The 27,390-nt window shown below is 34.4% G+C and overlaps 2 protein-coding genes across 2 annotated transcripts in view; both read left to right on the forward strand.

Moving 5' to 3' along the window:
- LOC138698906 (elastin-like) overlaps nucleotides 1-27,390 on the forward strand; it is a 74,132-nt gene that overhangs the window by 224 nt on the left and 46,518 nt on the right. The window contains exon 2 of the mRNA XM_069825104.1: nucleotides 7,645-8,011. Within this exon, the coding sequence (XP_069681205.1) occupies nucleotides 7,645-8,011 (367 nt within the window). The remainder of the gene's footprint in view (nucleotides 1-7,644; nucleotides 8,012-27,390) is intronic.
- LOC138697757 (cuticle protein 2-like) lies at nucleotides 18,275-26,508 on the forward strand. Its single transcript, XM_069823244.1, has 2 exons — nucleotides 18,275-18,426; nucleotides 25,518-26,508. Exons 1-2 carry the CDS (start codon nucleotides 18,409-18,411, stop codon nucleotides 25,971-25,973), a joined length of 474 nt encoding a protein of 157 aa, XP_069679345.1. The 5' UTR covers nucleotides 18,275-18,408; the 3' UTR covers nucleotides 25,974-26,508.

The raw sequence follows: 27,390 nt of genomic DNA on the forward strand, positions 1-27,390 counted from the left end.
AAATGAATGAAGGGCGTGAATACTAACATTAAAATTCACTATAAGATTTGCAAGTATTAATAGCTTTCACAAACTGTAATTTTAAATAACTATCCTGCAATATAAAAAGCGTCAATTGATTTCATTAAAATTGTTGATGCACTACTTGAAATACAAAATAAGTCTACTTGCATATTATTTACTAACAATGCTATATTTTTTAAGTACGCATTAAGATTACTGAGTATTTTAATTTTATGCATGAAATCGCATATCCAAAAATGAAATTTAATGTGTTCATAAAATTCTAAGACAGAACTCTGAGTAAAAATCCGAAACTTAGTGCAGGCTATAAAATCACTTGAAATATTTAATTTGTTTATTCATAACTGGTATGTAAACTGCTGTTTCTTTCACTGTCCTTAGCAACCTAGACAATGACTTTATTTACAGCAGTGAATTAAAATTTTTTCCATGACAACCAACACAATACCAACCATAAAATTCATACATTCATTCATTTATAGCTGCTGTTGCAAATAACACAGTACAAGAAAAGGCCCATAATTTAAAATTAAAAGAAAAGGCATACAATTTAAAATTAAATTTAGATACCAGTAATGAAATTTAGATACCAGTAGTGGAGTGGGCTCGGGAGCTAAACTTTCCACTCGCGGATAAAATATAATTTTACTCTCTTTTACTATAAATAACTATTAAAACATAATATCGCAGTTCGTGGAACGAACAATTTAAGTCTATAATTTTACGGTTTGGCAGTATCTTAAGTCAATTTGAAATTCCATATAAAAATACTTAGTTATTTAGGCCTAATACCTCCATTGTTCCGAAGTACACTGGCCACAAAAAGTCTTAATAGATTGCAGGGAAAAGTAAAGATCTATGGTAACACCGGAAAGAACACGGATAGATTTTTTCTTTTGAATTCCGAACAGAATTGATTATGATGATGTCGATGATTATAGAATCTTGAAGCTGTATTATTATTATTATTATTATTATTATTATTATTATTATTATTATTATTATTATTATTATTATTATTTACCAAGCACTGTGGTATCGTGGTTAGACTGCGTGCCTTATTTTTGAGAGATCAGAGGTTTCAATTCCAAAGATCGGCTAGCCTGACGGTTTCTTCGTGTTATCCCGAGTGTCTCTAGGCAAATGTCGGTGTAGTACTAATTATACGAGGGCTTTCTAGTCCATCCTATAAATCCAATCGTAGCTCTCCGACATTTATCATCAGCAATCTTCCGCGACAAATTCTTCATTTGTCCGGAATGTAACGCACTAAATGGCCGAAGACACTACCCTCTGTAGGAAGACAAGAGAGATAGATGTATAGGAAAACTCGGAAAATCCCGAGAAAAATTATTATTATTATAAATAATAATAATTGTCCAGTGGAAGGGCTCATAACTTTGTTATTCTTCGTCCAAATTCTACGAGCGTGCTCATAGATGTCACTAGTGCTGAGAAGCGTTGATCACTTATGGTCCGTCCCAGGAATCTGTGGAGTAGAAAGACGACACAAGACCTCTGCGCAAGTAGTATGTGGGAGGGCTAGGACCAATGACTGCTCTGTGGGGAGATGTTGGTTGAACGAAGCGAGCAATCGCTTGCAGGAGGGGATAATTTTTATCTGAACTCTACCTTCTACCACGAGCATCTTCCCCGTAGCGGACTTGAGCTGATGCTGCCCGCAATACACTCCGGCACAGATAGACTCTGCTCCCATATGCGCGAAGTTGCTCCACAGATTTCTGAGACGTACCATAGTTCGTCACAGACTATCCATAGTGCACCACACGCGGTGGGACTATGTTGCACCCGCAGTGAATGATGATGATGATGATGATGATGGTAATTATGGAGAATAATTGTTGGGATATCACAAGGGAACCGGAGTACCAAGAGAGAACCCCTGTGCTGTTTGGACCACAGTCTTGCCCAACATACGTTATACATGCAAAATGATGTGAGATTTGAACCGAAACTCCTCGTTTATAAGCCCAGCGCTCTAGCACTGAGCCACCGTAACGGTCATTATTATTATTATTATTATTATTATTATTATTATTATTATTATTATTATTACGCCTAATTGAGTTCGGTGTTGTTATTAGCTTGCTTATCCTGTGTTTGGGAGGTCCGGAGTTCGATCCCAAGGGCCGGCTAGCCTATTTTTTTTTTTCGTCTTTTCCTAAGTAGGCTAAGCATCTGTATGCAAATATAGAGATCAGTAGCAACTGCAAAGGACCACGACTCGCTTCAACCTCATTCTATAGCCCTTAATCACCATTTTTCAACATACATGTAGAATTCCACGACAGACTAGCCATCTGTCCAGTAACTAGCACATTAAATAGCCGAATGCATTGTCCTCTGTCGGAAGATAAGAGAGGTATAGTGAGGAAAACAGGTGAAAATTGGAACTGTCGAGAAAATTGGTATTATTGTTGTTGTTTAGTCTACTCTCCGAAGACAGGTTTGAACCTCATAAGTAGAGACGAGAATTTCATGCACTATAAAATCCCAAAATATGTACTATCAAACTATGAAACATGTACGAACAAGCGAAAAATACATTAAAATATACACTTTCATTTTTGTTCCAAATTTCTTATTTCACTTGATTTTTTTTTTTTAAGTTATGGGTGCAAACTTGAATGAACATTTTTCTGTTACTTACTTTTTTTTTCTTTTTCTTTTTCAATCTTGATTCCTGAAGCTAAAATGAGGGTTATAAAAATCAAGAAACTGAGGTGTGCACTCAAAACTATTAAGACATGCATTTTAGCTGAATATAAAGTATATTATATGCATGATTAAGCTAAAAATTGCTTAAATATGCATTATGAATGATTTTATCCCCAAAAAGGCCAAAACATGCAAATATACACTGAAAAAGTACACATATTTGGAACCGGAAAGTAATGAAATGGATAAGTACTAAGTTTGAGTTATGACCTATGTTCCTATAAAAACATGCATTAGCATGGAATTCTCGTTTCTACTCATAAGTGATACCAATAAAGCATCACTAATTAGGTAACTAAGCCAGGAGATAATGGGTATGGTGGCCAGTTCCTTTCCCCCTCCATTGCATAAATAATTAAATAGTAACATATTACAATAATCCGACTTCTTATTATTGTTACCACCACCACCACTACACCACCACCACCACCACAACTACTACTACTACTACTACTACTACTACTACTACTACTACCACTACTACTACTACTACCACCACTACTACTACCACTACTACTACTACTACTACCACTACTACTACTACCACTACTACCACTACCACTACTACTACCACTATTACTACTACTACTACTACTACCACTACTACTACTACCACTACTACTACTACCACCACTACTACTACCACCACTACTACTACCACTATTACTACTACTACCACTACTACTACTACCACTACTACTACTACTACTACTACTATTACTACTACAGTTAGCAGCAGTAGCTAAAAACTCAACTGACCTGTGTTGAATAGTTTAATTTTGAAACAGAAAAATTTTAATTTCATTCAGCTTTTCTGTCCTTCAGGACTGGTGTATGTCCCTTGTTTTGTATATCGTATATTGCCTTCAATGGTGGACTTGAGTCGTGCTGACCGCAAAATCAGAGAGACCAACTAGGACTACTTTTAAAATTCTTATGATCATTTGAGTGAGGATAGAAAGTAAGAAAATGTATAGGCTAATCTCTCAATGTTTATAGTGATGACGATTATTATGATAATAGTGATTATTGTATTCTTATTATATGAAATATATTGCAATGACTACATATTCACAAACAGATTTATTCATCTACATTTACATGTACTACATTACGTTGCTAGACTTATATAGGTAATGACCAGACATCGGATTCTAGGGCAAATGCCTATTTTGTTTCTTTAGGAGAAAAGTAAAAATAATTATTAATATTTGTGTTTCATGGAAATTGAAAGGTATTCAAAGAGTTTTATAGTGCCCTAAAATGCCCTAAAACGGTTATTAGAGCCTAATTTGTTAATATTCGCCTAAAAATGCCTAACTCACTGTAAAGTTTCGCATTTTACTCTTACTTTTTATAATTTATACATGCATTCATTGCGAAATTTAAGGCATTTAAAAAGTGGAAAGTTTGCTTCACACCGGCCATGAAACCATTGATAAAGGAAACAAAATGTTTTGAATCTCACGACACTCGCAATAGATTTCACCGAATTTAACATGTTTGGAGGCATAAATGCCGACAAAGAACCAACCTTAGTTTTGAAGCAGGCAACAATCACAACATGTGCTGCTACTGATTCAGAGATATACTATACTATAAAAATGACTGTTTCGGTCTGAAACCGATTAGCTGTACTGCCCTTCAGAGTGTCATAAAATCACAATTTCTGGTGGTGTACTGTGCAGATAATTATAATAAAGTCTGAGCATGGAACTGAATTTCAATAACTTAAAATGAGTAATCTTGAAATCAATAATAATTATTTCATTAGTTTCAATATATTAAATTTGTGCAGCTCTGTTTATAAATATAATATAGTATTCTTTTTTAATGTTTAAACATACTTTTTGTGCGTATTTTAGTGTATAACTAAAAATTTCAGTGAAAGAAATAAGTATGATACCTTGATGTGCCTAAAATGCCTATTTTCATTAAAATAGAGCCTAATTTTACAAATTTTGAGCTTATTTTAGGCGCCTAAAACTGCAATTTTTAGTGCCTAAAAATCCGATGTCTAGAATGACATAGTTCATTATATTATTTATGCATAACAATTATTTAACCCTTTCCGCTCGAATGAGTCCATTTTGAATCACTAACATTTCTGTACTCTCTGACTCCTATGATTTGCCTGATGATTGCATTTCATATCCTCAGAAGTAATTTCGTTCTTTATCGATAGAGTGCAGCACCTGCCAGTTCCTTGGCCAGCTGTTATTAGGAAAAGGGTTTCTTTGTTTTTTTTTGTTTCTCCATGGTTCTAGGTCAAAATACAAGATAGATGCAAAGAAAAATTATTTCACCCACAAAAAACAAATCAGGTCAGAAAGGGTTAATTGGCGGAGTGATGATAGAGAAAGGATTATCAGAGGAAGAATGGGAGGACAGAAACTACTGGAGGATGAAGATAAAGTTCATGGGCGCAGGAAGATGTAATGAAATTGTAGAATCTGGAGAATAAGAATAACAATTTAATTGTAATGGTTTGTCCAGTAAAAATTATTCTTTGATGTCCTACATTTCTGTAAGGCAAATAGCATTGTACAGTTGAGAAACCCACTTGAACAAGGTCACGGGGCATGAACCAATAGCGAGTGGAACTAGCAGCATTAAAAGGCTATATCCCTGACTGAAGTCAAGACACCTTCAATTAAATTACAGATATCAACTGAGTTGGTCGATCTTCTGATCACGAGCTTTTTGATATTTATTTAAATTACGGACAGGCGAGATGTGTCATCAGAACAGCGCTTCAAGCCAAATCCGCTTTGAATACGATGAATACTGTAAAAGAAAGTAGCCTACGTAAGCCTAGCTGTTAATATGAACTGTAGAATATGAAAGATCCGTTTGAAACTTTTCGTAGTGTTCCGCCTTGCTAGTACTTGAGTACTTAATTTGTCGCTAGCTAAATCATATCTTACAATACAAAGTAGACTGGCATGACTTGAAGTCACAGTTTAAATATACTTCGTTCCATAATGTCTGACAGGGGAATTAAACATTTCCGGCAGAAAGAGAAGGATCATTACTATTGAACTAATGGTAGAGCTCTCATTCCAAGCTTATCTTGAAGTTGGGCGGTCTGAAGCGTTCTACTCCACTCAACTTCAAAACAAACATGGAATGAGATCTCTGTCATTACTTGAATAGCAATTATACTTCTCTCCTTCTCTGCCGGCAATATTTACATCGCCTGTCAGACACTATGGAACGAAGTATAGATCATTGTGTACTATGAATAACTGTGTGCTGTGTTCTTTCTGAACACTTGAGTGGCTCAGTGGAAAATTGGCCCATGCCACAAAAAATAAATTTTGTAGGAGAAGCATTTGTCCTCTGAGATTCTCTCTCCTCAAGTGAAGGAGAGGCATTTATAAAATGCTTACCATGTCCGGTAGACACATGTGACAGGACTGGAAGTTCATAAAAGAGGTCCTAGATGGCAAGATCTGTTGGGTTATTATTGAAAAAACTAAAAATCAAGAGGAATGTGGCATGGACCCCTCACTTGTGACATTCCTACCCCCTCTGTCAATCGGATTGAACAGACAACTTTCCAGGAGAAGAGTTTTTGGCATTCGACGTGTGCTGAGACTTAATATAGTCAACGTTTTGCAACTAGCTACAAATTCCATCAGCAGGATATTATATTTGATCGCCTACTCTTTTGGGTCCATGTGACTAGCTGGTCCAAATAACTCGATCAAATGTATTCAAGACATGATATAGAAGATCGAAGACAGAACTTTTGTATTTGGTTCACATATTTCATGATGAGATGTTATCAAATACATGTCCCAACTGTTGGACAAAAAAAAAAACTACTCAAATTATTATTTTAATATATTTTTGGAATCTGACTTTGTGTGTAGTAGTTTGTATTGACAGCTATTTTACTATCAAGTGTTTTGCAGTACTCTCCCGTGTACGACTTATAGGTTGCGATCTGAGGATTTTAGAGGTTCTCTTGTTACATTAGCTCAGCCACATGATAATAATACAGGACGAAATGAAATTCTTAAATTAATTGAACCTAAATGTTTCACATCTGCTGCTTTACTACACAGTACAAATTATGGTCCACGTCCATATAATTCGATAATAAAATTTCATCCAGAATTGACTACTTTAAACAATGAAATTTTCAGATCCAGAATTAAAAAATTTATATGACAGACTTCCCTGTATATATATTATGTAGGCCTACCATGTATTGTAAAACAACTTTATTCCTATCGTAAGTATATTTTTTCTATCTTATCTTGGTTACTATATTAACATGACCTGTACTAATTATACTACTACTAATAATTTAACATTAATCCACCAATCTCAACATCGTCTCTTTTTCACTCAGTTATTACTAGTATTATTATTTACTAAATTTATTATCATCTTTATGTGACCTTTTTTCTTAAGTATTTTGTCTACAAAGTATGTATATCTATGTAACGCAACTGTCCCCGAACACGAGCTTTGCTCTTTCGGGGTATTTTAATGTAACGTTTTTATGTATATGTTATTATTAAATAAATAAATAAATTATTAAATTTAAGCAAGTCCTAAAATAAGTCATTCGACACAAGTAATTTTAACAGGAATAGCAAAAAATACTGACTAAGTAACTAATGTCATATATAAAGTTTGCTACAAGATTCTTGGACTTAAAATCTTCCTATCTTGAGGATCAATATCATGTCATTATTTGAAGCTGACTTGAACCATGGTTGAAGTATAAGTTAATGTTTTGATTGTTTATTTTTGGATTACAGTCCTTAATAACATGGGGCAGAACTGATCAAATATCGTACTTAAATACTTATATTTTGGGACTTACGACTGCTTCATGATGATCATATTTTTCTCAATTTGCAGATCGCTTTCTTCTGCCTAGTCGCTGTGAGCGCAGCATACGCCCAGTACGGCTACCCGGGTTATCCCTACCCCGGCGCACCCCACGGGGCACCACAGCCCGTTGCTGACACTCCCGAAGTCGCCGCCGCTAAGGCTGCCCACTTCGCAGCGTACAACGCCGCCGCTTCCGCCGCAGCTTCCTCCCCCGACTACGGCCACGGGGCTCCCGCCCCTGCGTACGCCGGCCAATACGCCGGAGCTCCCGCCTATGGGGGACCCTATGCCGGCGTTCCCAACATCGTGAACGGAGTTCCTGCTGACACACCCGAAGTCGCCGCTGCCAAGGCCGCCCATTTCGCTGCCCATGCCCAGGCTGGCAACCATTACGGTTAAACTACTAGGAAATTAGCTGTTGGTCTTTCCAGATACCGTTATTTATTGAATTGTGATACTAAATCAATTGTTAAAGTCTGAATTTCTTGTCTTGTCAACAGAAAATCTGTTCACAGGTAGTCGCAATCCGTTATAATTGACGGTTCGGAATTTACCCAATTGAGTTGTTAATGTTGCAATGTGTGTTCAGTTATGTACACATAAAGTAAGAAATAAAATTACGTTACAATTTTATTTTAATTGTACTCTATTAACTTAAACCTTAAGTAAGCCTACTTTCATAATAAAAACTTAATAGTCTGACTTAACAGAAACATCAGAGAAAACTGCATTAGCAAGAGAAAAAATCTGGAGATGTCAAATCGGGTGAACGCAAAGGCCACTGAATTCCACGAAATCTGGAGATGATACATCCTAGGAAGAACTTCTACAAAGTCTGTAAAAGTATTTCAAACAGAGGGTGTTCTCCCATACATTACATGACATTCAAAAGCTGAAGAACAAGATTCTTCATGAAATTGAACACATTGGTCAGGAGCTACTTGATCGTGTCATGACAAGTTTCCAGAAGCGACTTTAGCAGAGCATTGCAAGTGGAGGAGGTTTCATAAGGATGTGGATTAAAAAAAATTCAATTGTATAAATAAATAAAACCCAAAAGTACAAATAAAAGCTATCAGGTTATTTAAATACATTTTAATTCATTCTTATAAAATTTAATCACATTTTAAAAATAGTTGAATGTCCCACCTTGTATATTTAAGAACTATCTAAGCAGTTATATTCTTTCTTCGAAGGGCATTGTTCATTGTTCAAATTTAATTTATTGTAGCGAGGAATAGTATTGTGCTGAGGCCTTGGAAACAAGTTTTGTTTATGTTCTGTGCCGGAATTTTGGTACTAATTCTGATATTTAAAGCGGTTTTTACACTGCTTCTCGGTTTCTTTTAGATACATTTAAGGACCAGAAACACGAAAGAAAATATAATAGATCTATCTCTTCTTCGATTTTTCTCTCGATCTTCTGTCATATGATTTGCTGTATTAGATTCGTCACAAACTTTAACATAAAATCTTATGATTTTAGGTAGCGCCTAAGAAACTTTTTTATCAACTTGAAGGAAAAATATATATACAAATTCTTTATTTCTCACATTCTTATACCCATTTCTAATATTTAAACTGGACATAAAGAATGTAACGTAGGGGTGTAAGCATGAGTGTGACGAATCTCTCATTAGATCAATAAAAGCTTGTTTCTGCCAGCCATTTTTGTTCCATGTTACAGAGAATATGTACGAAAAATCAATGAAACAAATTTGGCATTTTGTGATTCGCACTAAGAAAGTAATTTTAACTTCAGAACATGTTATAAAACATATTTTTAAATTCAATCATGGAGATATAGTCCAAATTACTCAGACACCAAAGCTATGCACATTAGTTTAATATTCATTTAGGGCTATTGCACGAGAGCTAGTTTTCAATATTGTCGCAAACAGATTACTACATAATTAATATTAAAACGTATATTAATTAAACTATATTGATAATTAAATCTTAGTATAAACGCACTGAACAATTCTGTAAGATAGTTTAGGCCTAAGTAAGTTTAATACACAAGTCTAATTATATTTCAAGATTATTTGGCAAAAATTAAATATCCTTGCATCTGATTGAAAGTAACACATTAATTTAGGTTTATTACAACAGACATAGAGTAATGAAATGAAGCTAATTTAATTAAATAATTACTCAATAATTGAAAATAACTCCAGAGATAAATGCAGTTTAATGAACTATATGAAAAATGTTTAAGTTTCGACATTTAAGAGAATGGTAGATAGTCCCGCTGTATCTCTGTAGTGATTTTTCAATTTATAATGCAATTTAAAATCAAATAGGTTTAATTAAGGCTGTAAAAGCATTTAAGAACACTTAAGCTTAGGAAATAAGACACTTCTGTGGATGCCGAAGAAGAGAGAATATTACGTGCCACCGAACAGAAGCTCTTCCACACCAGCATTTCAGATTACAAACAACTTGACCAGGTTTCAATTTAATGAACTGTCAAACCGGTTTAACCTCAAAACATCAAAGAGTAAATAACATTAATAGAACCACAAAAATACAAGCATTTGATACGGTGAGAACAATTTTCCTCATAAAATGAACTGAATGCAAGGTAAATTACGGTTCTGCATCGACATTTATTCGAGTCCAGATTGGTTGTTAATGTTACAGGGTTTGCCACGGTTAGCTGAACATGATAGCGTTAGACTACTTTCCTTTTCATAAACCAGCTGCATTATAGCTTCCATTGTAATGTTTCGTTATTACTTTTTAGTTCTGAATTTAAATATACAACAAGAGAAATAAAGTGTACATCATAAATATAAAAATAGTTAGGTCTACGGATACTTTTTACGCCAATAAATGCCTACACATAAACGTCATGTAAATATTTGGACGTAGATGTTTCGTTTTGACGTTCAGTTCTTCTGATCTACAGCGCTTCGATTTTGTTCGCAAGAACTATGAATTTGCAAGAGTCTGTGTTTGAATCCCGACATATGAAGGTTAAAAATAGCTGAAGTCTCGAGTTCGAGACGCGATTTATCTCAGCACAAGGGCTATTAACGCAGGAAAAAATAAGACATTTATGGTCTTACTAATAAAAACTCTTATACAAACGATGAAAGGGTAATGGGACGGAGAAAAATTCTCTCCGGCGCCGGGATTTGAACCCGGGTTTTCAGCTCTACGTGCTGATGCTTTATCCACTAAGCCACACCGGATACCCACCCGGGCGTCGGACAGAATCGTCTCATCCAACTCTTGGGTTCCCTCTAGTGGCCGCCCTCTGCACTACGTTGTTTGTATATCTAATTCCAGCTACTTTCAAGTCTATAAAGATATCTTGAAATAAATTTACATTTTATGCACGTGTTCAAATCCCGGTGCCGGAGAGAATTTTTCTCCGTTCCATTACTCTTTCATCGTATGATGACGCAGAATATCTGCATGGAAATATCATATGTCCTTCGGTACATTAAAATAATATATCTTATACAAACGTTTAACTGTCTTACACAATAAATAGCTCGTTTATATAAGTCGTGTGTAAATTCCTTACTAATAATCACTATATACGTCGTGTATAACAATACAACTATTACACAGCTACGTCATAGTTTCGTCATTGCTTCATGACGAAAGGTAATACAATAACTGAGGTTCTCTATTGCATCCGGTAGAGCGCTAGTGTGCCCCGCTATGTATCGATAGTACAACTGGGATATTTTGGTCAAAGAGTACAGCTACATAAATATTATTCTAATCATTCTGTGTTCTTTGGTTCTTCTGTGGTTACAAGGCAACCATCATCATAAAATGACAATCGATACGAACAGCTGTTAGAGGGGCAGCCATTTTTTCTCTATATATAACGTTTAAACAAGGGATTTCGTGTATATAACTACTGCAAAGCAATTTCCATGTATATTTACAGGCTGTTTATGCATCCATCGTTATGCATGGTTTTATTAGTAACGTTTTCTGTTCCAACTTTGCATAAGTTTTGTTTAAAAACTATACACGATTTATTAGTAAGACCGTTCGTGTGAAAGTATTTTATTTTGGGTAAGGTATAAAATTTCGAAAATTTCTTCACAAAATTATTGTAGAATTAGAAATGTTTTAACTTATGTTAAAATTTACATATATTATTTTAATGTACCGAAGTGCATATGATATTTCCATGCAGATATTCTGCGTCATCATACGATGAGACGATTCTGTCCGACGCCGGTGTGGCTTAGTGGATAAAGCATCAGCACGTAGAGCTGAAAACCCGGGTTCAAATCCCGGCACCGGAGAGAATTTTTCTCCGTTCCATTACTCTTTCATCGTATTAAAATTTACAGTTTTCTATATTTATGAGGAATTTGAAAGTGTGTAATACATTATACCACAAACTTTCATTGCGCTTCTGGTAAGGAAACCAGTTGTTCACTAAGTGGCCGGAGGTATGCGTCATATCAGGGCGGGGCATTGCTTCGATTCCTTACTTGTGTCGTGGTACAGTTGCACTCATTACTCTTCAGAAACACATAATTAAGCTAGTTCATAAAATATTCATGTAATAACAGGCGACCTTCGTGTAACTGATCCGTTAGCATTCGTCTACAAGGTCCCGTTGTTTGTATATCTAATTCCAGCTACTTTCAAGTCTATAAAGATATCTTGAAATAAATTTACATTTTATGTGACGTATTCAAAGTCAATGTCTTATACCAATGAATAAATTTAACAGTTAATCGATGCTGAAATTAATGAGCAAATAATATAAAATGACTGGATTATAAGTTTTGCGTCCAACAACATGTTTCATTTACTTAAAGTGCATAATCTTTCAAAGTATCTGTAACCTCATACTTGTCACACAGTGACGTAGTGGGGTACGCTAAAAATATGAAGGTCACTGGTTCGATTCCCGATGGGGGCATGGATTTTCCCAATTGACTTAATCCTTCCAGCTCCAGCTAGGTTAAGTTAAACCTCTAACATAAATGAGTACCAGAGAGTTTTTTTTCCTTTGGGTAAAGAACTTACACGTAGAACTGGCATTCCTAATGCTTCTAAGTCCTATTGTCCTAAAAGAAGGAACCTTGACTTCCCACTAACCTGTGGGCATCCATGACCTTTAATAGGGATAACTTTATCTCTTACTAATTCATAGACGAAGATGCTGTTATTATGTGTTGACCGCAGTCTAGTATATACAGTCGCGAAGCTCAATACGTAGTAAATATGCAAACATTAGATAGTTGCTCACCACTAGGATCGCTAATATCGCCTCATTACAGGCAATGCAAAATAGTACCGTCACAGTCTATTGTTTCTAGCACCCTCAAAACTCAAGCTTCGTGACTGTATATAGTAGACTGTGGCGTTGACGTAATTTGTTTTGGTAACATAATTATGACGTTCTGATAGCAGGTTCTTCTTCTTTGGCCATACCAACATAATTTAACACTCAAAAGTTCTACACTATTCAAAATGTAAGCTTAAGCTTAGACGTGATATTGGCATGAAACTCAGTTATCAATGGTTCCAAAATATGTTTAGCCGATGTAAGTTGTATGAAAAATGTAAACTTGGTGCCTCCGATCTTCTCTACATAATACTTAAGTCGAAATGCGATAATGGTAGGTCAAGTATTTAATCCAATCAGGTAATTACACAAGAGAATATAAACACTATCTGCAGGCTCATCTGTTTGAAATTGATAGACTAACAGAAATATCCCCTTAAATTTACTTTTAGACTCCTTCAGGAATACTAGGACCGAATTTTTTTTACATAAATAATTACCTTATATATTTATTTAACAACTATGTCCTTGGTCAATAAAAAGATCCCTAACGGCTTTCATTTTCTCCAATTTATATGAAACTTTGCAAGGATACTCCAATAAACAAAGTTGAGCACGAAATCTGAAAACTTTTCATTGTATGAATTTTTAACTTTTAAAACTTGAAGTAAATTATTTATTATCAAGCAAAAAATTATGATTTAGACAAAAATAATTATCTCATTAACTAAAGCTCAAATATAAAAATCCTTGCGCAGTTTTATTGATCATGAGATGAAAGTACCTCACTAAAATTAAAAAATCCGTTGACAACTCTGAAGCCGCCAGGGATGTTTTAATTGAAGTAAAATTTAACGTAATTAAAATTAGTGAAAATTAAAATATAAAGAATTAATACATGAAACTTGATTAAATTTGATAACATAACAAACCCAACGAATTGGAAAGCAATTGATCAAGAATTTCATAAGATTCAAAACTCGGTTCTGGTGTCCCTTAACACAAAATCGCACAAATGTAAAGAAAATAAATTTTATTAGCAACAAGAACCAAAGAGATTCCACACAATCAATTCCATCAATGGCAATATCACTCGAGAACCAATGGAATTGATTACTGCTTATCGACATTATTTTCTTTTGAGTTATCAAATTTTCTTGTTTACATTATTCTAGAGTAAGAATTTAAAAAGTATATTTTCAAAAAATAAAACTCCTGATTAAGATATATTTCATGTAATATAAATATTGAGTAAAACGTTGAAGTATAAACATATTAAGGCTTCATAAATAAACATAACTGTGCTTGATAATGAAGCAATATTTATCTTTTGGTAATGTAATAAATAATCAAACATATGTAGTGAAATTAATACATTTTAAAGTGCTGCATGAGACAAACAAAATATATATTGCTGGTTTATAATATATTAAGATATTTGCTTCGGTATTTATTAATTGTATATCATTTAATTTTGAAATAATACTATAGAATTCGTATACGCTATTCTCGAAAGTTTCTAAAAGCTTACAATTCACATTGTTGACTACTAATTTTTCTGTAAATTCCCACATTTCAGACAGACCTACTCAAGCAATCGATCACCAGCAATAGAGTAATCAAGTGCTACTTTAATCAAGGGAAGGAGAGTTGAGGAAATTGCGGAATAAATTGAGGCACAGATGGGTAGGTCTACTGCAATTCTATTTATAGGATTGTTTTGCAATTATAGTAATAGTATCACTATTACTAGTGCTGTTATAAATTGAAAACAATCTAACTGAAAACTGTATTTCCCCTCTTCAAACGTTTAGTAAATTACAATACTTAAGAATCACAAAATATTTTGATTTAAACTATTACATTGCAGGAATTTTACAATTAACTGTTTCTGTCACATTTAAGTAATTTCTGCTGTTTATTATTTCTGAAGATCCACTTTCGTTTTCTTATATCCAAGACGCTGTTTCAAAATTGAAGAAAGTGATTCATGTTCATTATCTCAGTCTCAATTCTTTTATCGACTAAACAACTTAGTCAATAAACTGATAAATGTTTATATCTTTAAGCTTTGCTCATACGGATGTTCTTGATTTTTTATGCCTTGTATATACACTGGTGGCCATAATTCTGGAAACTTTTTGTTTTTGTATTGAATTATTATAACATCTGCATTGATTCACAGATTTATACATTCGAAAATGTTACTCGTGACTGATCCGTTAATTATGGGAAGATCTAAATATTAATTTCAGATTTCATTATTATTTCTCATTATTTCCTGTATTAATTATTATTAATCGACAAATCTGTCTCACATCTCTTGGACTTATTTTAGGTTTTCTACCAGTCCTAGGTGTTGTTTTACAAGATTTTGTGGATTTGTACTTCTGCCATACCTTCTGGACGCCAGACACTGTAGCACCTTTACCAAGTTTCCTTGCAATGTAATGTATAGCCTTCTTCTCGAAGTGTGACTGCCCTAGAACGTTTCCAGTCCTTTCGTGCATCCATTGTGATAAAAGGATCAATAAAATTTGTTGTAAAGCAATCAGGTGTTAACCTAACGAAATCTTAAGTCAGACTAATGATATAAACACACTAATAATGTCCATATTTTATGCCAACAGTGCTCAACATTGCTTCTACTGATCAACAATAATCTTAAAATCAACAATGGACCAGTTTTTATTACGGTAAATAATGGGAAATTATAATGAAATCTGAAATTAATATTTAGATCTTAAACGACAAGAACATAATACATAGTAATGATTATTTATTGTTAAAATATTCAGGATTTAATATAATACCTTTATTACAACCCCAAAATTAACGGATCAGTCATGAATAACATTTTCAATTGTATAAATCCGTGAATTAATACAAATGTTATAATAATTCAGTACAGAAACAAAAAGTTTCCAGAATTATGGCCACCAGTGTAATTAATTTAGTATAAATATCTAATATAATTGTATTAATTTTTCACATGATCCAAAAGCAAAAATGGTATTATATTTGAACTTATACAATATTGGATTAATTTCAGCAGACAGTTGTTGATTTAAGATGATTTATACGTAAATGCATAGAAAAAACTACATTTTTTGACTTCTAAGCTGCAAACTGACAAAATTTTACAGTCATGATTTAATGTAGTTTTTACAAATTACGTTAGGTCATTTAGAAATATCTTAATCAGTGAGACAACTTTTAGATGCATAGTTGTTTCTTTACTTACTACTACATAATATGAAAAACATATTTTAAATTTGGAAATAGTGCACACATTTCAAAAATATATTATGTTAATAATATGAAATTTTTATAGTCTTTCAGAACTCAAGTCCATTGAAGGAACACTATTGTTATGATACTGATGTAAGAAATTCAAGTAAATTTAGAAAAAAAAAATGTTTTATTAAAATTATTTTTGATAATCGAATTAAAAATCTTCTAATATAACTGATCACAAAAATACTATTATGCATAATACTCAAGTTTAAAGGTTATTTAATTAAGAGTTACCAGTAAAAATCAAGCTCCTTACGTACGGCAATTAATTTTTTCACACATATATGCTGATTTATATATTCAATTACAATGACATCAGCCGAAAAATATCGGTGACCACAGGGACCCTCAATTACAGATAACTATTTACAAAGTGATTAAAAAAAGAATTTTTAAACAAATAACATAGAATTAAATAATATTGATTTGTACTAAATAATTTTGACTGGGATTATAAAGTCTGAATAAAGAGAATAATTCAATTTTATTGTTGGGTTGGTTGAAATATAAATGACGGTGAACAATCTTCAAAGAGTCCTTAATAGTCTTCTCATATATGTAACAGTGAGTAAAGAAAAAGGCTGTGTACCTAAAAGTTATGTCTTACACCTTAAACAACTCAATTATAACTCTGTACATTTCCATGAAATTATGACTTCAACATTTTGTACATCTGAAATTTAGATATTAGAAGATTTATAATAATTTTTCAATGCGTTCACGTACGAGGCCCCTTAATACCAATTAATATTGTATCATTATCAGTGGTTTCGAAAGACTGAATAATTTGACTCATCCTGATCTCATTCAATTTCTAACTAATATAAATAGTGAGGCCCTGAAAGCTGATGCTTTAAAATAATATCGTAAATAAATTACGAGAAGAATGGGGGAAAACAGCTCAATTAATAAATCTGTCTATATTATGTGCATGATGAATCGTAAATAATGCCATTAAATCCAGGAAGTTTTTCTTTGAGATAATTAAAAAAAAACAGTTTAATAGAATTTTGATCGTTTTTGCTTCCTTTCTGAGATAAAAATTATTTTATATGAAACATTTTTAGCTTATTTTGGGAAAGCCATTGATTTAATTCTCAATATGCTCAGCCAATTTCAGAGACCAGTGTATTATGATAATAAATTATTGAAAGAATTTTAGTTTTGTCCTTTAAATATGCAGAAATTTGATCCAAACAAATGTAACATTACAAAATTATTTTTCACAACAAAAAGTTACATTTGTTCGGATCAAATTTCTACGCATTTAAAGGACAAAACTAAAATAATTTCAATCATTTATTGTAATACACTGTTCTCTTAGATTTACTGAACATATTGGGTATTAAATCAATAGCTTTTCCAAGATGCTCTATGAAATGTTTCGTATAAAATTATTTCGAAAAGGAAGCAAAAACGAGCAAAATTGTATTAAAATTTTTGTTCGAAATATTTCAAAGAATAACCCCCTGAAATTAATGACGTTACTTACGGTTCACTCTGTAAATTTAAATAATTTTAATGTGTACGAAACATCGATACAAAATTTGTAATTGCCTCACACAAATGTACAATAAAACAAACGAATAACAAACTTTTATGCTTCGTATTATCATTAGGAGCAACAGTTGCTATTGCAACAGAATTTATTTAACTAAACCCTTTATAATTTTCAAGACAACGCAGGGTAAATTCAAGATAAATTATTTCTTTGCATTAAAAGTGGATTAAATTTACAGTTGCATACCAATTTACATCAGCTCTTACAAATTATTAAGTGATAAATAAGATATCCACACGTTTGCTTATCGCCGTGTCAGTTAAATGTGACTCTACGGCTTCTGTTAACTGGAGAAGCGACGCCTTTGCAGAAGTCTCGTCAGCGACTTGCACGCACTTGCTACACGTATGAGCGGCCGGTAATGCACTGAGAGGCGTTTGGCCTGCGTCTGTAGAGAGCGAAAGTGAATTGTGCATGTTCATTCTGACAAGGAACTTGCTTCACGAGGAAGCGAAGGTGAAACGGTCAAAAGGTGTGTCTCGGGACGCCAAGTGCAATATAGGAATTTTTCTGGAACACATTTACTTTTCAAAACGCAAGGACAAACCGCCTTTCTGGCACGTTCCGTTTAAGTATATAAGGGAGATGTCAGTGAACAGAAATCACTTCCTGAACTTCATCGGCTAATTCCAGTAGACCGACAAACCACAGAGCAACAATGAGCAAGGGTCTGCAGGTAAGATAGCATTCGAATTTGGAGTTGAGTCCAACAATTCCTATGTTGAGTCTTAAATTTCTCTAAAGCAAAATTAATTTAAATTCAAATTTTTGCTATGCTTTTAGCTATAACCTAACAACCCAGGTTCAAGTCCCGGCAGTGAATTGGAGATTCATGTCCCCACTTCAGATATTCGAGTCGTGTCCCTTGTCTTGTGTGGGTTCTGCATTTTCTCAAACGACTGCCATTCACCGTGCTAACACCATTAGGAGGGGAACACGCAATTTTTTACTTACAGGGTTAGCGTTAGTTGAAAACTATTACAAAAATGGGAACGGATAAAATCAAACAAACCAGTTTTCGAAAGTAAGTTACGATGTCCATAGCAATGAAAATAATAATTATTAACAATACTTCTTCTATTTCACTTAACGTAACAGGCACACCGAATATTTCTTCTACATTGCATCTATCCAGGTCTTCTTTGGTCTTCCTACATGTATTTTGTTTTTATTTGACTGAATCGATATTCTACTTTAAAATTCTTTCATCTGGCCTTTTGTGTTCCAATCAATAGCTGCAATATTCTTGTGCTTTTTTATATACACATTTCTGTAACGCTTCCTTACATATTCAGCTTTTAAACGATAAAATCTTGTACAGCCTTTTGTTCTTCTAAAGAAGCTCATTTTCAAATTTAGTATTTTATTCAAAAATTAACTTACCTATCTTATACACCATATAGCATGAAACATGTAGCCATTATTTTATAAAAAATCCATTGTCGTTTCTCTTTGTACCTTATTTTTAATAATTCTAGGAATGTTACCACGTAACATCTGAAATTTCAATTTTTATGCATATTATTTTCTCTTTTTAATTTTAATTATTTTAATTTGGTTATTTAACAACGCTGTATCAACTACTAGGTTGTTTACCGTCGATGAGATTGATAATAGCGAGTTGACGAGATGAGGCCGAGGATTCACCATAGATTACCTGACATTCTCCTTATGGTTGGGAAAAACCTCGGAAAAATCCCAACTAGGTAATCACCCCAAGCGGGGATCGAGCCCGCGCCCGAGCACAACTCCGAATCGGCAAGCAAGCGCCTCAGCCGACAGAGCTACGCCGGTGGCTATTTTCTCTTTCATTTCTAGCATTCATTTCGCAATCCAGACATTTAAATGCATTACTTGTTCTATAGGCCTATGTAGTCCAAATTAGCAATTAAATTACTGAGTAAACGCCAAAGTTCTGGGTTCAATTCCCACATGGAACTTTGAAGTTTGTCCTACTCAATGTGCTGTGGTGTATTGTCTCAGGCAGAGGCATGACATCATACCGACTCCATGTTACTGAATCTCATTTTGTCCGTCTACTGTCAGATTGAAAAATGTCCGAAGTTGTAAAAAATAAAATTCGGATTATCAACGATATAAGATTTACTATCTCCGTAATTTTGGAAGCATTTAACCCTCCTCGCACCTCGCATGCGTCGGTTCAGAAAAACCAAGGCTTTACAGATTCCAAAATCACAATTATATTGCCCCAGTCTCGAATTGTTTTTTCTGTTAGGTTCGTTCTATATGCCTGGGCTAAATAAAACGAACCAATATTTTCTTGATGTTGAGACTTGCTTCGGAAACATATGAACTTAACAATTAGAATAAAGCGTCTGTTTTATACGCTAAATACCAGATTTAAGGTTGTGATATATATACATGAAGAGGTACAGGAATTTTCAGAAAATGAAGTTTATTCATTATTAGGTTTTCACTAGCAAAAATAGTCAGTAATGAACAAAAATTTTACTGGCGTTAGACAGCTGTTTAAACAATAAATAACTTATAAGAAAAGCATTTCCTTTTATCTGTTTTCTATTAAAATATTTTATCAGTGTATGGAAAAAAATTTAGGCTGCAATTTCGACTTTAGCTTACTGTAGAACTCTCTAAACTTAATTGTCATCTTTAATTTTTTAGGGGATATAAGAAATATATTATTCTACAACGTAGACTATTATTTCAACATTTAAATATATAGTTTTCATGCAATAAATTTTTTTAGCTTTGTATTTAAAAAATGTAGATATATTAGTGACAGTTATTTTCTTAATTTCTAAGAAATGGCCGTGATTATGATCTATTTTTTGCTCTACTGCATATTATATAATTAATATGCCAAAATTTCAGTCCTCTAGCTTTAATTGTTCATAAGTTTCGAAAGTACTTAAAACAACTTTCGGAAAACTGCATTTCAAGTAAATTTTGTAGTTCTTACCAACCTGAACTTTATTAATACAACATAATTAATCTATATTATTATATTACAAATGACATATCGATGAATTCAGAAAATGTACAAGAAAATTTTAAGATCATACCAAAAAATATGAAATTAAAAAAAATCACCTACCGGTACTCTTAAAATACCGACTAGTCAAATGGAAGTTGTGATCGAAAGTTATCGCGTTTATAGAACGTTTTCTTTGCTTGTCACAATTCCACTCTCTGTTCTCGATGTTTGTAGGTGCAATAGTAACGGTAAACTATTGCACCACAACAAATTTCTCCGAAGACCAACTCCATTGAATTCCAAAGGCAATCGCTTTACGCAGAGTATAGTAACAGAAATACCGGAAGTTGACGTCGAACCCCTATCTTCGAGTATGTCGCCATCAAGCAAAGCAAGGTCATTATGTTGTTGAGTGTCGCAGAACATTTTATTGCACATAATTCGTTTAAATTTCACTAAATCAGGCAGGTAATGGGCTGTTAAATTAACTTAACGCACTAAATTGAAAATTAGAGAGTAATAAAATCAATTTAGTTTTTTCCCACATGAGTGCATGGGCTACTGCTACCATTGCTTGCCATTTTAAGAAGATATTTTAGGCTGACGGCATGTCTAACAGAGCGTTAAAACCGCGAAGGTCACTTCTACAACATCACTTTACTTTCTCCATTAGATAATGAAACAAGAGCAGTTTTTATGAGAAACATAAACAGTCATGCTTCATGGTTCATTAAGCACAGTGACGAGGCATGTATCTGCTAAACAGTTAAGATCAGTTAACATTAACACTATGTACTACAAAATAACTAATTTAAATAATGTAAGCGATACTTTAAATTATATTGGCCACAAATTTGTTTTATACAGGGACATCATTCTATTTTTATTTCAATTTTTAATGCACCTGAATTTTTTAATGTATTTCACTCCCATCCCTTCTACTAGTGAAGTTCAACCGTCCTCCACACAGAACCAAGGCTGTATTTGCAGTCAAAGTCGCCTTACGGTCACAGTATAGCCTACAGTACTGATTTAGAGAGTATAGTACGTTCCAGAAATGTGGTCGCGTTTTCCAGTGAGAAAGAGCTTTCAATATTGAATCATGTTTTCGCGTCCGTTTGCTTACGTCGCATCCCGATTTTCCCCACCTACTTCTGCTCGCCTCTTTGTAAAGCTAGTGGTGGGCTGTCTTAGCTCTTTTCTGTAAAAATGTTCTGTTAGGAATTGGACGTCTACGCAATATTATACAACTGTTTAAAATAATTTAAATAAAAGGGCCCGTTAAGTAATTAACTGCCACGTGATTTCCCCCCTTTCTACGATCCTGCGACATAACCACTTGAATGGACAGCAAATAGCATGTCTGAGTAATTTTATCTTTTCGGATCGGGCAGAAGTGAAGATTGAATTTAGAGTACGCAAGGTACTCTTTTATAGAATAGGTACAGAATTATTTCAACATGAGTTACCGGTACGAAGGACGAAACTGGAAATTGGAATTAGGTACAATAGTCTACAGTGCGATAATATGCACAAAAGAACTGAAGCCAGCATCGAAATGAACGGCCGCCATTTTCAAAAATGTATTAAATATCCATATTATGATTATTTTTCAATTTAAATTCACTCTCTATATTGTACGCTAATGTGCTGTACACAGTATAATATACACTATATAGTGAATACATCTGCATGGACAGCTCAGTTCGTGAGTAAAAACACTCATTGTTAATACTGTACTGTATTTTGATTAAAGAAAAACCTAATGAAAATGATAAAACTCAAAATCGTGATATTTCCTAATTTACGTAAATGAATGAACTACGTTTCTTCCCTCCTATACCTAGTAAAGTGATTTGTTTGTATTTACGCGAGTATAATCAAACTCCGGTCGTGGAAGGGGGTAGGAAACAGAGTTTCCGATTCTCAACCGTTAATCCAAAGGTATAGCCAGGTTAATATAAGAAATGTTAGCAAAAATAAAATGATATCCTGGTATAAATAGCTGTCTAAATAGACATCATCATCATCATCATCATCATCATCGAGTCCACACCTGTGGAGTAACGGTTAGCACGTCTGGCCGCGAAACCAGGTGGCCCGGGTTCGATTCCCGGTCGGGGCAAGTTACCTGGTTGAGGTTTTTTCCGGGGTTTTCCCTCAACCCAATATGAGCAAATGCTGGGTAACTTTCGGTGCTGGACCCCGGACTCATTTCACCGGCATTATCACCTTCATCTCATTCAGACGCTAAATAACCTAAGCTGTTGATAAAGCGTCGTAAAATAACCTACTGAAAAAAAAAATCATCATCGACTGGATCCCTCTTGAGCATTAGGTTCTTACCCTTTGGAAGTCACAGAATTCTTATTAACACGTGGTAAATATGACGTAAGTTCACTGCTTAAAAGGATGAGGACTAGGGGCGACATTTCAATTTTTGCTTGTTGGAGGGGAGCAAGATTTTTTAAGAGTACCTTATAGCAGTGATCGGCAAGGTTTGCTACATATAAAATACAGTGTGCAATACGCTGAAAGGGGAAGATAGGAAGGGAAGGATACTCAAACTACTTAACGTCGAATGAACAAGTGACGGCTAAGGAGAGAGAGAGCATACCATATTCTCCGCCCTGCTTGTATATTAAACGGTTGAAATGTCGGCCACTGTCTTATAGGGTATATCGCGTGGCGTACATCATTTTATTTTCCATCCCGTAAATTGCAGTAAACTTGACCATAAGAAAAAGATTTAAACCATGATATCAGATGCACAGAACATATTTTTAAAGTTCATTATTTTTTCCTTCAGTTTTGAGTATTTTTTTTTATTAATCTCAATTCAAAAATAGGGCTGATATGATTTAATTTTTGTTTTTGTTTTGTGATCAAATTTACTCTATATTACAGCACATTTCCAGTTTTAACACATAGGTAGGCCTAGTCCAACTTAAACGATACGGTACGAAATTTACAAGCATTTGCTGTTAATATGACACAGATAAATGGACATATAATTTTATTGATAAAATTAATTTGAATTAATAAAAGTAATTGTAACCAACCAGTAACACAGCAACAGTAACGCTTTGGTTTCGTCTTTTAATGCTTCAGCGTGTACAAAACTGCAATATTTTAAATATTAAAAGTACATTTCCATATTCTTTCTCTCGTAGTTGGTACTACTCAGTTATTGATTTTTTTAATCTTAAACAGAAATGATCGAAATTGTCAACTATAGGCCTACATCAGCCATCTGTACGGGAAGTAGCGCACTAAATGGCCATCTGTCGGAAGACAGAAGAGATAATCGTTGCAATCACGGGGAAATCGTGTAAACTCAAAGAAACATTTCTGAAACTGTAAAATATAATTATTAGAACATAAATGAAGAATGATCCCTAAACTCACTCAGTACATTTGCCCATTTTTATAATTTATACATATATATATGATTTTTTTTCTGACTTCTGTCATTATAATTTATGCGTCTTAGCTTTCAAAATAATGCCAATCATTGTCTAAAAGTTTGTGTTAATGTCCATGTCACTTGAAACATCTCTCAGTCCGTAGACCGGCGGATAAAAAAAAATATACGTCTTGATTACACAAATTTTAACACTGTATCACTTCGGAATATGTATGATAATACTTTCTTGTGTTAAATTAGAAATTGAAAACAACAAATCCATAAATTTTCTAGACATCACAATAACAAAATTAAACAACAAACACACATTCAAAGTATATAGAAAACCCACAACAAAAATAACAACAACACACATACACAATACATCCAATCACCCAACACAACACAAACAAGCTGCATTCCGAACAATGGTACACAGACTACTCAACATACCAATGAACCTACATGATTACAAAGAAGAGTTAACGCAATCAAATACATAACACAAGAAAACGGATACAACCCTAACATAATAGACAACATAATACGTAAGACAAAACATAATCACAAAAAAACATTAGAATAGAACACAAGCACAAAAACACAAAAAATACATCACACTAACATACGAAAACAAAAACACACACAAGATTGCAATCTCATTCAAGAAATTAAATTACAACATCGCATACAGAACAAATAACACTCTACAAAAACATCTCAACACACAAACAACACAAACAAACAAAAACAACCACACAGGTGTATACAAACTCAAATGTAACACTTGCAACAACTTCTACATAGGGCACACAGGCAGATCATTTCAAACACGTTACAAAGAACACATCACAGCCATAACAAAATTACAAAACACCTCCACATATGCAGAACATATTAAAAATGCTAACCACACCTACAGAGACATCAACACAGACATGGAAATACTACACATCCAACCAAGAAGACAGAAACTAAACACAATAGAACAATATGAAATATACAGACACACAAAAACACACCCCAATGAAATTCTCAACACACAACTCAATTTCAGAACACACATACTCTTTGACTCCGCTTTACACCACACGAACACACCCTCACAGGAAACAAAACAAGAGGCGCGAAGACTAACAACGACCAGTTCTGAAGGTGACCCATAAAAGGTCGAAACATGTAAATGAGGTTAGAATTTAACACAAGAAAGTCTTTTCATACATATTCCGAAAAAAAGAACTAGCCCAGTCCTTTCATATGATATCACAGTCTTCAATTCTAATTATAGCTTTCTAGATAGTTTTAATTGTTTTTCAATTTCAAATATGATTGAATCTTCAAAAGCTTGCATCCTACTCTTTATTGTATCTCATAATGTAAATCAATACTTTATTACAAATTTCAGGTCGTTTTCTTCTGCCTGGTGGCTGCCAGCGCTGTCTATGCTCGCCCAGGTTACCTCGCACACCCCTACGCCGCAGTCGGAATCCACGCACCCCATTTCACCCCCGTTCCCGTTCACGATACCCCTGAAGTCGCCGCCGCTAAAGTCGCTCACTTCGCTGCCTACAACACCCTCGCCGCTGCCGCTGCCGCCGCCCCCGACACCGGCGCTTACGACGGAGCCTACGCAGGAGGCTACTACGGCGGTCACGGTGGCCACTATGTTGGACCCCTGGCCGGAGTCCCCGTCCTCGTGAACGGCGTGCCCGCCGACACCCCCGAAGTGGCCGCGGCCAAGGCTGCTCACTTCGCAGCGCACGCAACCGCCGCCGGACACGGCTATGCCGCGGGACACGGCTACCTGGCCGGACACGGCTACCTGGCAGGACACGGCTACCTGGCAGGACACCACTGGTAGACACGGAGGAAGAAGATATTTATTGATAACCTGGCTGATTGTCTTCACTTGATCTTCATGCTCATGAACACGGAGCGGCTGAAAACTGCAATTCATCGGAAACTATGCCTCTTAAAGTCTGATCATGGACGCACAGACACTGATATAATACTTTTCTTAGTCACTGGTCTTTGAAGTAATTCATATCATATTATTTTGTACTGTATGACTATCTTCTATTTCCATATAACTTACTTCTTGCAATTAAAAAAAAATCTTAGATTTTGATAAAAGTACTACAACAGTTCAAACACAATATCAGGTCTGTGTGTAAATGATAATATAATATACCCTTACTAGTAGTACAATTGACGGGCCTAACTGCAATGAGAGAATAAAATATATTTGAGTCATTCTTAGCAGTGGTTAAAATTTGCACGGGATTTGTGCAACAAAAAAATCAACAATTTTAAAGAGTCGCGTTGATTTCTTATGCTGTATCAATAGCAATGTATATATATTTTTGTAATAAAATAAAGCTTTTTTTCAAGCAGAATCATGTTTTCGGATTATTCACTCTGTTTACAAAAATGTTTTCTGTATCATATTTCCTAGATAAATCTACAAGACTCGTTTCCTTCCCACGGAGGATTAAGCTATTAAACCCAGCGACTTTTTTCTGTCTACGTGTGGTCCTTTCATCTATGCATTTATTTTAAATATTTTCTTTATTATCTCAGCCAAACTCTTTGCTACAGCTATATTTTGACACTTAATTAAAATATCTACTTCCTTACACATCTCAAGAACGGCAAATGACTTCCTTGTCAAGTGACATTGGACCAACAACAACACTTCTCAAGAAGTTTATGTCTTTCACTTCCATTCTATAGTCATGCTCGTTGTCACCGGGTGCCATGATTAGCAGTCATGGAAGATCATCGGGAATTATCATCTCGTCCTTATATCACTTAAGAAGTGTTTTCTTTGCTGTACGTTTGATAGGAATATCACAGTGTAAACAAAATTTCACATCTTCTGTGTTGACGATAAAATATTACCAATAATTGAAACCAAAACTAAAATAAGAATTATTTCAGTCATTTGCGAAAATGATAAAAATTTGCACAACATTTATGAAATAAGAAATCTAGACTTGTACAGTTTCTCAATGATTCATTCATTCTTAGTGTTCTGCCCAAGGGTAGGTCTTTCACTGCAAACCCAACATTCTCCAGTCTTTTCTATTTTTTGCTTTCCTCTTTGTCTCTTAATTTGGCCCATATATCTCAATGTCGTGTATCTATCTTCTTCTACCCCGAACTCTTCTCCCGTTCACCATTTCTTCCAGGGCGACATCGTGCTGGATTCAATTTGTAAGATCATAAAAATAATGAAGATATTCGTGGAGAATTGAAGATCTCCCCGGAATAAGGAT

The sequence above is a fragment of the Periplaneta americana genome, chromosome 4 (genome assembly GCF_040183065.1).
Source record: "Periplaneta americana isolate PAMFEO1 chromosome 4, P.americana_PAMFEO1_priV1, whole genome shotgun sequence".
NCBI classification, from domain to species: Eukaryota; Metazoa; Arthropoda; class Insecta; order Blattodea; family Blattidae; genus Periplaneta; species Periplaneta americana.